The following is a 10872-nucleotide window of genomic DNA, read 5'->3' as shown; positions in this document are numbered from 1 at the left end:
TGTTTTAATTTTTTATGCAGCAGGCTCTGTGATCTCAAAACCTAYACTTTTACTCCAAAAGGTTTGGGGTTGGCCTTTTTTTCCGGCTGGTTGGTTGGTTTTTGAAATAGTTTAATGTAAATTACATCTTTATCATTCTGGAGAAAGTAATCAGCTGCTGTAACTGCCTAATACCATGTTGAAGCCAAACTGCTGGGCTATGTTGCTGTGGGTGCAGCTGCTGTTCTCCCCCCTGGTCCTTCAGAGCTGTCATACAGCAGCGTTGCCCCTTTCCTAGGATTTGTTACTGAGCCAGGGACTGATACTAACACTCTAGTTCTTTGTCCTTTATACTTTTATTATGCTTTGCTTTATTTTTTTTTAATATTTAAATGTATGTTACTGGTTTGTACATGTAGCCAGACACCCCCCACACCCACCCACCTGCCACACCCTTGCCTTTGTAATGTTTTGGTTCAGTCAGGAAAATATTTTTTTAACTGTGTTATATAATGTGCGTTAGTCCAGTTGTACTGCACTTAAAAGGTCATTTTTCTAACAATGTGTTACTTCAGCTATGACAAAAATAGCAATTTATGTAGTGATTTGATCATTTGTGATTTTGTGAAGAAAGCCCTTCAACACTGAGCCTGTGGAGACACTTAAAATCAGAGTGGTAGTGCTTGAATTGTGTTTTCTTGGCCAAAAGTTCACTTTTAAAGGTGCAAACAATCAGTTGTTGTTTTGTTGTTTTTTAATTAGCAAAGTGTCATGTTTAAAATACAGAAGTATCTTTCTTTCTATTAAAAATCAAATGAATAGCTGAAAGGAGCACCCTGTGTTTAAGTGTATGGAATGTGGGGAGGAGCTGGGTTATTCCATGACAGGACAACTCCAGGSCTTGCTCACACAATACCTGCAGCTTTTGTGTATGTGGACAGTAACAATGGACTACACCACTGAAGCGCTACAGTGCTGGAAGAGCCAGGAACTCAAACTACGGTAAAAAAAGAAATTATTTTAGATTTCACACTTCCACTCGCACTTTAACTGTCACCAAAACTGTTGTTAATTTCTGTACCTGGGCAAAGAGCTGTTGTGTCCTCTTGTTGCCCACCGGGAGCTTGTTCACTGACACGGGATGGAGAAGGGAATGTGTGACGGGGACATGTGCACACACAATAATAAAAATGCACAGAATTTTCAGTGTACAGGTGCTGGTGCTCCTGTTCCTCATGGTGGTGACACAGCCCTGCAAATGGCTGTGCTTTGGCTACAGCAGTTCCCTCTTGGGCAGCTCTGTGGCTGAGGGCAATTCACTGCTCTGGCTCCCATCTCAAGTTTACAGTTCAGGGGGTTGGTAAGAGCTGCTGCCCTGAGCAGAGCAGGACATGACAGCTCCTGTACAGCAGCTCCTGCAGAGCTCCAGCCACATTTGCTACAGCTGCCCATGCTGCCATTCAGCTGAAGAGACAGGAAAGAAAGACAGACCACGTATTTTATTCAAAACTTTTAAAAAGTTAATAGACAAAAATTGATRAATTATTCTCATTGCATCAATGAGAGATGCGTCATGATGGTTTCCTCTTGCCCCCTAAAATGATCAGTTTGTTCCCYACCAGTCCCAGTTCCTTGAAATTATCCCAATGTAGCAGTTCAGTATCAAGCCCTTAAATCCTCCATAAATTGTATGCCCTGATTATGCTTCATCCAGCTCTAACAGGAGTAAATTCAGCATTTCAYCAACATCCTTAATGATCAGAGAACCTGTCAAACAAGTTAATTATGTTTGCTGTCCTACAGTCTGTGCTCCTTCCTCAAGGCAGAAAATGCATATGGGAAAATTTTCCAGGCCACCACCTGTTAACTGAGSCAAGATTCTACACTGGGTGAGGTGCCCAGCAACCTTCAGAATGATTCCGAGCCCTCCCCTGCCMCCAGCCCAGCAGTGTCAGGGCTGTAGGAAGGAGGCCCTTGGAGCATTCTGCCTGATGTTTATCCTATACAGTCAGCCTAGACAAACCAGCTCATGGCCACTTGCTCACCATTCTGGCAACAGCAGTTTGCTCCAGTGCTGCAGAACCTCTGACCTGCAGCACCACTACCCTGAATGCAGTGGTGGTATTGCTTTACTCTGAAAGGCATCAACAAATAGAAATCAGTGGGAAAGAGTACTCAAAAATATGAGTCAGTAATTGAATGCACTTTGAGAAGATTACTGCTTTCCTTTCCTTCCATCTTACTGCTACAGACTCAYCCCTACAGCCTTCTCCAGACCATGGTTCAGTTAAAGACTGAAGAACATKCTTAAGAACATCTTAAAGGACATCATGAGGATGCTGGAACACTTAATATAAGCAGCAAGTAGTTCTAGCACCACAGCTCTGAGGCAAATGGTTTTTTACCCTCTCTCCTTTATGCTTGTAACCTCCAGGCACAGTTCACATGGGCTTTTTGGGGGCAGAGGGGAACAATGACACAACATCAACATACACACTCAACAGCTTACAAAAACTGAAGCTTTATCCCTTTGTCCTTTGAACAGCAGAATACCCTGTTTGTCACTTCTGCAGGAGCTGGAACAAGCTGGCTCACCTTTCCTTTTAGCTGCAGTGTGAYACAAGGCTGTTCCCACACCAATCGSCTTCCTGCMCAAGAAAAATACCCACAGGAGCAAGCTTTGGTTAGGGAAATTCACAGCGGGATGGGGGGAAAGTCAGTGCTCCTGCAACTGCTGAGCAGAAATTCAATCTCTGTCTTCCACAGCTCAGCTCTGAGTTTTGGGGAATATGTAAGGACTGGACAGCTTCAGGCTCACAAAGGTTTCTTCTTTTCTGGACTGAAAGGCAGATATGAATATGAAGAAGGAAAGGGGCTAAAGGACATTTTAGGACAGCATCACACCCCAAAGTAATAAAAATCTAGTACTGTAGCAGAATGTGCTAGTGCAAAGAGACTAGAGGCAGCTCCTGGACAGCCATCCATCCATTTTGCTCATTCAGGTGCGTGTGATTTTGTCTGGAGGCATGAAACCTGTGTCACCCAGTGTTCGAAGGGCCACTCTGCCATTGGGACGTATCACCAAGTGAGTGATGCTGCCATTGTTGAGAGACAGTCGCAGCCAGCCTTCTGGGGGGAACTGCAGTGCTCTGGTGAAGAAAACACATGTATTATTCATTTAGAAATGGTTAGATTAACATGCCCTCACAGCATCACCTTCTGTCCCAGATAACGGGCAGAGAGAAGGGGAAAAATCAAAATTGGTGGGCATTGTGCAGCTTGTACACCAATGCCCCCCAGTCAGACTCATAAAAAAGACTTTTCTTGTGGAATTGATATAAAACCACAGCATTGGTAACTGGACCAGGGCCAAGAGTGCACTTGGATAAGCAGAGTCCAGCAGATGGGTGTGATTACTGCTGACAGGATTAGTTCAAGTGGACAGAAGGCAGCAGCTCTAMTGCAGTGAGGCTGCTGGGAGTGCTCTGAGCAGCCCCCAGGGCATGGCCCAGGCTCCAGCTGTCCCCGAGGGGCTGCAGCACCACAGCCCCTGTGCAGGTGGGACAGGGCAAAGCTGGCTCAGCATCCCAGGGCCACCTCCACACAGACAAGGTGGATGTGGCAAGCAGTGACTGCCACATTCCATTTCAACCATGCCACCACAGCACAGGCAGTGACACAGGATTCGCTCCACTGGCCTGCATGTGCCTAGGGAAGAAGTTCACAAGAATTACTTTCCATCGGMTCCATCATTCCCCAGGAAGGGCAAGAAAAAGTACCTTGTGCCTTCCACAGAAACACAGCATCACAGCTGGTTTGCAGCCATTCCAAAATTCCTAATTCAACAGCCTCAGGAACTCCATCAATGGATTAAACAATTGGATTAAACAGCTGGAAAAAATGCCATGTTCCCTCAAACAGCTTTTGCCTCCGATACAGAGGAATAACTTGGTTTTGGCTCTTACAACAGTCTTGTAGAAAGCCCAAGAAATTAAATATCAGCTACAGCCAAGTTAGATTTTAAGGGAATGTTACATGGATTCTGTTCAATTGTGCTATCAGATTGCCTGGAATRGAAGGCACAGAAGACACATTAAAATGAAAAGGAAAGCAAGCGGCAAAGAGAAAAAGTATGTATTTCAAAAAAAGCCTTGGCAAGAGCAACATATTTTTTAGCACAGGAAAGTATATTCTATTTACCTGATCAATAATTTTAAGYACAGCAATTTTGAAAAGCTCTAAAGCAGCCCACAGAACAGACAGGCCAGCATTTAACTAGCTCAGCTAAATAAAGCTAACTGAAATTGTTGTAGATATTGATCAGATTAAAGTTTAATCACATCTGTCCTSCTCGTGACAAATTATCTTACAGTGTTTTGTTGAGAAGAGGAATAAAACAGACTCAGCTGACTGRATACAGAGACAGGCAAAGATCCAGAACTGTGTTCTGCTTTATGAACAACCCTGATGTTACCAGAAAGATCTACTCTCCCCTTAATGCAATACTGGATGTTACTGCAAAAGCACTCTAATGCAACTTGAACACAACTCAAAGATTTCCATTGGTAAAGAATTCCCAAAACTCTATCAATCTTTAATTATGTGAGATCAAACTCATTTCACCTCAAAGAGATGGATCCAGTCAAATACTCTATTTGTCATCTTTTCCAACAGTCCACACAGGTACTGCCCTCAGTATGGAAACAGAAGCATATGGTAATTCAAATATAAGTTCCGATGTACAAAAAAGGTTAATTTTCACTGATCTAGCCATTTTTGCTTTASAATTAGAATGAAAATGTTCTAATTTTTAAATGTACCTCAATGAAGTTGCAGAAGCAGCTGCTCACAATGCAGRAACTGATCTCCAGCCACTTCAAAGAAGCCAAACCAACACATCTCCCACCTCAGAGGTGCCTTAAGCCAACCCCGTTTCAGGTGAGCACAGCACCCAGCCCGTACCTGCACACGATGTAGCGGATGACGTTGGCGTGGCACACAAAGATCTCRTAGCTGTCCTCCTCCTGCTTGGCATCAGCTCTATGAATGAAGTTTCGAAAAGCAGCCTCAATTCGAGCTCCATCTTCGTAATACTGCTAAAGGCACCGAGGTMACAGTTACACACAGCTCAGAGCAGCACTGCCTGCATTCCCTGGGGGCCTCAGCTCCCCAAGAGCTCTTGCTTACAGGGGTGCACACCTGAGCTAATACTCAAGGACTGCAGGTTATTTTAACTGTTCTGCACACTTACTGGGGAGCAGGAAAACATGCAGTTACCTAAGGGCTGTGATAAACATCAGCTCAGACACTGCAAGTTACTGCTACTGTCCATATAGAATATACTGAAAAAATCATAAACAATAAAAAACTTCAAAGAAAARGTTACCACAGCTTCTGGTTTCCAGTGGGAGACTGGAGGGTCTGGTTCTATAGGTGCTCCCTCTCTCAGCAGATCAGTACTAATTTTTTTGACTCCTGAAATATTAGATACACATTCAGAAAGGAGTTGTTCCCATGCCATTACAAAGAGCCCACAACTCTACAATCAATACATGTTTCAGAGTCTTTTTTTTGAGAAGGCTTACTCTCAATTCTAAAGTCCATTTTAGTCTATACACTTCTGTCAGGGATGTGAATTTCTCTTAACTCTTTTGCCATCAGCAAGGCAACTTACTCCAATTGTGAACAGAAAAGTAAGCTGAGTTTTCCCTGTCTGTTACACTTTGAAAAAGTGTATTTGTACTTTTAAAGATAAACGGAAACAAGCAGAATTACTGCTGTAGGTTTCTTTATAAATACAGACATATTCAAACAGGGCTGGAAAATGGATAAGTAACATCTCAACCTTAAGGAGAAGCTTTGAATTTTACTGGAAGCAGTTTCAAGGATGAGAAGACAATGAAGAATTAAGGGAAGTCTCTTACCTGGGAGATGTTTGCTTATAATTTCAGTTGTTTCAGTTGCTCTAGTCATGGAGGARTGGATAATCTGATCAAATTTTAATCCCAAGCTTGCCAGCCTGTGCCCAGTCARTTCAGCCTGCTCTCGACCTTCAAAAGCACATTCATTACATAAATTGGTGACACTCCCATAAGCACCTCACGCAAACTATCAGAAGAGTTGTCCAGCAGACATAAAAGGTCTCCATCCATGTACGGCTTTTTCCTTGCARAAAGCAACTGGAGAACATTTTTATCAGAGCCTCTACTTACTCAGGCCAAGCTTACTGGTTGGACAATTTCAAGTCCTATTTTGATTGGCATCAAAAAAATTGTTTGTTATAATTACAAAAAGAAAAAAAAATTCAAAATTTACTCAGCAACTTTCACTGAAGTATTCAATATGCCTGCTAGCCCCATCCCAAGGAAGCAACAGACCCCTGAGGCCTGACAGTGTTGTTGTTCATAAAGGTTACATAAGCTTGACACAGTTCCCAGCACCTGGGCAGCCTAAGGACAGTTTATCCCACCTTTCAGGCAGGCAGGTGAAATGACAAGACAGGTTAAGCCACTTCCCTAAGGCACAGGATGAGACAGGATTATGTTCTGTTACCAGTTTCGACACCTGAAATTAGTATTTCACTCCTGTTTACACACCAGTAATTAAGATGTGGGTGGAAAAAAGCCCACGATAATAATTCTTCCCCCTCTGAAAACAGCRTTGACACATATAATCAAGGAAGTGTCCATTCCTTTTAAAGTACACTATTAAAAGTATGTTTGAGACCTAGTCACAGGATCAATGAGTTAAGATTAACCCAGACAGAGGTCATCCTCATTTCATGTAACTGATTAGCAGTACTCCCACAAACAGCAATAGCAGCAAAAGGGAAATGTATTTAATTATAAACACTCCAGCTGAAAGTCAGARGTGTTTTCTGCTTAACAGATCAGCAGATTAAATTAGGAGAAACAAAAGCCATCTTATAAGAGAAATCCATCTCAATGGAGTGAAGTTTAAAAGCCTCAGCCCTTAGTAATTACATCAGATGGCATGAAAATTTGCTAAAGATTATTTGCTTAAGATAATTTGGAATTTCCTTTGACAAGTTTCTTTACAACTGAGCGTGTTTAGAACTCTAAATCACATCTTAATGTTTGGATTTAGAGGACCTAAACTGAAGAAAACAAACTTATTCRTGACATCTTTCTGCCACAAAGAAATCCAGACAGTGGATTAACGTTTGGCAGCAAGACGTGGCACAGTGCTGAGTTACTGATGTGTACTCATCATGTGAAAAATAATTTCCTCAAAATGCCAAGTAGGATGCTGCTAATGATACCTACCCAGTGGGGTYAGAGTTCTGTCTTTATCAGCACGGCCATCCAAATTATACTGGGAATGACGGATCAGGAAGATGTGCCTGGTGGCTTTTGCTTTGCAATGATCTAAGCGAGAGGCAAGTTCTTCTTCMCCGGTTTCTTCATTTTTCTTTTTGAGGTTGATAAGAGCCAGTGGTTCACGTCTAAACAAATACATTTAAAATGTCATTTTTAGATAGGGGAGACTAAAAGGCAGAGGAATTTTACACATTATATATAGTCTTGCCTTATTTCCAGATATAGTTAAGAAATAAAACTGACAATTTAGCCATTTGTATCGGAAACTGATTCAAAGCTTTGTGTSAGAGGTGTAACTAAATGCCTACATTAAAAAAAAAGTTTATGGCATAGGTTAAAAGGTGTAACTTGACATACACAAATCTGCCACTTAGTGCCAGCCACTTGAATTAATTATTGGGAAATAAAAGCAATGAGTAACAGACAATCTTTTAGGGTTTTTACAAGAAAAACTAACCAGGATAGATACCCAGGAAAAGAGAAAAAGGACTTGACTGATCATTAATGCTCCATATCTAAAAGGCCCTGTGATAATACCTACAAAATCTGCACTTTATCAATCACATCAAACTACTAAAAAACCACCCCCCCAACAACATCCTAGAAAGRCTCCAATCTTCTGCAGAGCACATGGAGAATTATTTTCTGCTTTAAACTAGGTCACGTCAGGTCTCTCCAGTAAAACTTCCTTTTCTTTTTCAGCCTGGAGTGTTTTATTCATCCTTTCATCTTTTTCAGCACTCTCTCCCCTCATGCCACTTTAATCTCTGTTCCACTTGTCACAGTGCACAGAGCACCCCGCTCTGCACATCACCCAGACAGCTGACCTGGTTCTCCTGAGGACACGGGGATCTCCCCCTCTCTCTCTGCTATCATTGATTCAGTGCCACCGATCTCCCACTGCCAGCAGCAACCCTGCACCACCATCACCAACCCTGCCCAAACCTTGCCCACATCCGTCTGGGGCCCTCTCTGCACTGATCCTCCACCCCATTAATATAAATCACTCCACCTCAGAGCATATTTCATTCATAACAGACCTCACTTCTTTAATTATAATTAAACTTATTTGTTGATAGATTTTTTAAAATCAAAAATATCATTTTTATTCAGGTTGGAACAAAGTAGTTTATTCACAGAAAATTGCTGCTTCCTATACCTGTTTCTCACGGCAAGACTGGATGTGCAAAGCCCTTCTGCCTCCATTTTGCTTTACTGAACACATGATTTCCATTAAACAATGAGGCTCAACACACTCCTCGAGCTGTTAAAGTTCAGCAAGGCATTAAAAATGAAACAATAGTCCAGTAACAAGACATCCTATTACTATTTCATAGGATACTTCTTTGTATTTACTGAAAACTGTATTGCTGGCAAGATACAATAGGAAAACAAAAAAAAAAATCTCTAAAATCAATTCAGGCACATTTGTAAAGCRGTAAGAAAGTAACTCATCTGATGTCTGAAAGGAAGTATTCCACATGAATGAAACTATATCCATCTTCTCCAAGAAGTGAGCTGCACAATATCTGTGCAAATGGCACAGATCAATTCAACCTCTCAAGTGTGATATCCTATCAGACCAATACCAATCTCTTTTCTTCTGTTCCCAACTTGAAAAGCCATCAGTTGATAAAAATATTGTAGTATTTGGTTATGTGCTCAAGACTTAACTTTCTAAACAATCCCTGCCCCCAAAGAGCAGTGGTCAGATATTCTGTGTATCGAACAATTTCTCAATTAAGTGTTTCTGCCAACATGCAAAAGCCAAAATTAAGATTTCAAGCAGGCCCAATCTAAGCCATAGCACACCAACTGGAAGATACCAAGCAGCAGAAAACAAATTGATCTGGGGTAATAAATTCACACTTCCACTGTTTGCACACTATGATGAGTGGTGATAATACTTCCTAGCAGTTCAGGAGAGTGTATCTGCTGTATTTGTTCAGGCAGTGGCCACAGCTCTAACTTACAGCACAATCTCTACTTCCTGGATTGGTTTAAAAAAATATAAGTCTGAAAGCACTTTCGAATCCGTGAAAAAAAATCAACCATTTAGCAGAACCAGGAAGGCCTGCAGCTGCAGTTAAACAGCTTTAGTGCCTCCCTCAGTATAACTGTGTAACCTGCTATAGCCTTACTTAATTAAGGGGKTTTTTTTTACCACTGGGGTGTACATAGCCCTATTTATATGAGCATTTGATGCTGTAGCCTCTGTAGCCTCTCAAAAATCAAAATGATGCATTATACAATAAAAACCTGTTAGTGCTTAGGTTTGGATTTACTATGATKAAACTGGAGCCTGACACAAGTCTCCCCAGGGAGATAATTCTACCAGACAGAAATTAAATGAGCCAAAGCTCAATRCAGATATCTGCACGTTCTAATTACAGATTCAGAAAAAATGTCGATCCTTGCAAGAATGTGTTTCAACACTGAAGAACACTGAGTTAGCTCCAAGCGGCAATGCCTTTACAATGATTTAAGAGCACGCAGCTCCATGGCCACCACGAGCAGCAGGCCCAGTGCCTGCCCAGCACATGAGAGCGCTTGGCACCCACACGGGAGCTGCTGCTGAGCTGATGACACTGGTGCAGACACACAGCAAAATCGAAACGTGGTAAAAAAATATAAAAAAAATTTAAAAAGGGATGTCTTCTACCCAGTGCTTACATTTGTCACAAGCCCGAGGCTTTGCAGTCTCGCTGGCTGAAAGCATCAAAATAAAGGGATCTTCACAGGACAAGTCTCCGAGCTGTCTGAAGAAAACCCAGCTCATCCTTCCAGAGCACTCGGGCGCTCCAGCGTTCTACGGGTGTCCACGAACTCCAGCTGGATTCCGCTCTGAGCAGGTCACCACACGGGAAACGAGTCCCGCCTCGCCTCGGGGGTGCCCCATGGGCCGGGGGCTGCCCCCCCCCCCCGGGCACCCAGAGCCTCCCGCCCCCAGAGGGACCCCGGCCCGCCCAGCCCGCGCTCCCGAGGGGCTTCAGAGCAGCTCCCGCCGCCGCTCCCGACCCCTCACCACAGCCGCGACCTCCCCCAGCACCGCAGCCCGGCCGCACCCACCTGTCCCAGTTGCTGTCCCAGTAGCTGCCGCTGCCCGCGGGTCTCTCGATCCAGCCGGCGGTCGGCGGGCAGGAGGCGGCGGGCGGCAGCAGCAGCAAGCCGGGCGGCGCGGCGGAGGGCACGGCGGAGCCCCCCGGGCGCGGCTCGCTGTCGGTGCCGCCGCGGGCCGGCTGCTTGCCCACGACGACGGCGGAGAGCAGGACGGAGCCGCCCGCCAGCCCGCAGGCGGCGAGCGCCAAGGCGCGGCGGACCGACATGGCGGGGCGGCCGCGTGCCCCTCACCGGCGAGCCCGCCCCGYGCCGCCCCGCCCCGCCCCGGACGGAGCGCGGCGCGGGGCAAGATTCCTCCGCGAACGGGGAGCACGGGGCGGACACCCGGCCCCTCACACRCCCTCAGGGGCCCGGCCCGGCCCGGCCCCTCTCCCCCAGCCGCCGCAGGCCGGGCTCAGGGCTGGTCCTGCATGGGTGCTCCAACCCCGTTTGT

General features: G+C 44.5%; 1 protein-coding gene across 2 annotated transcripts; it reads right to left on the bottom strand.

The window, feature by feature from the left end:
• Window positions 1–4: 4 nt before the first annotated feature.
• On the bottom strand, window positions 5–10682 carry PGAM5 (PGAM family member 5, mitochondrial serine/threonine protein phosphatase). 2 transcript variants are annotated; one of them, XM_057369075.1, is made up of 6 exons: window positions 10389–10682; window positions 7266–7444; window positions 5904–6029; window positions 5366–5454; window positions 4942–5075; window positions 5–3128 (listed from the first exon to the last, which is right to left on the bottom strand). In XM_057369075.1, exons 1-6 carry the CDS (start codon window positions 10643–10645, stop codon window positions 2978–2980), a joined length of 936 nt encoding a protein of 311 aa, XP_057225058.1. In that variant the 5' UTR covers window positions 10646–10682; the 3' UTR covers window positions 5–2977. The 2 variants fall into 2 exon arrangements, with proteins under 2 accessions (XP_057225058.1, XP_057225059.1); XM_057369076.1 differs by having other exon boundaries at window positions 4942–5072.
• Between the last annotated feature and the right edge of the window lie 190 nt (window positions 10683–10872).

Source organism: Malurus melanocephalus, unplaced genomic scaffold (assembly GCF_030028575.1).
Source record: "Malurus melanocephalus ecotype Western Australia unplaced genomic scaffold, MMel_1.1 scaffold_102, whole genome shotgun sequence".
NCBI lineage: Eukaryota > Metazoa > Chordata > Aves > Passeriformes > Maluridae > Malurus > Malurus melanocephalus.
This window is presented reverse-complemented; position numbering and strand designations above follow the sequence as displayed.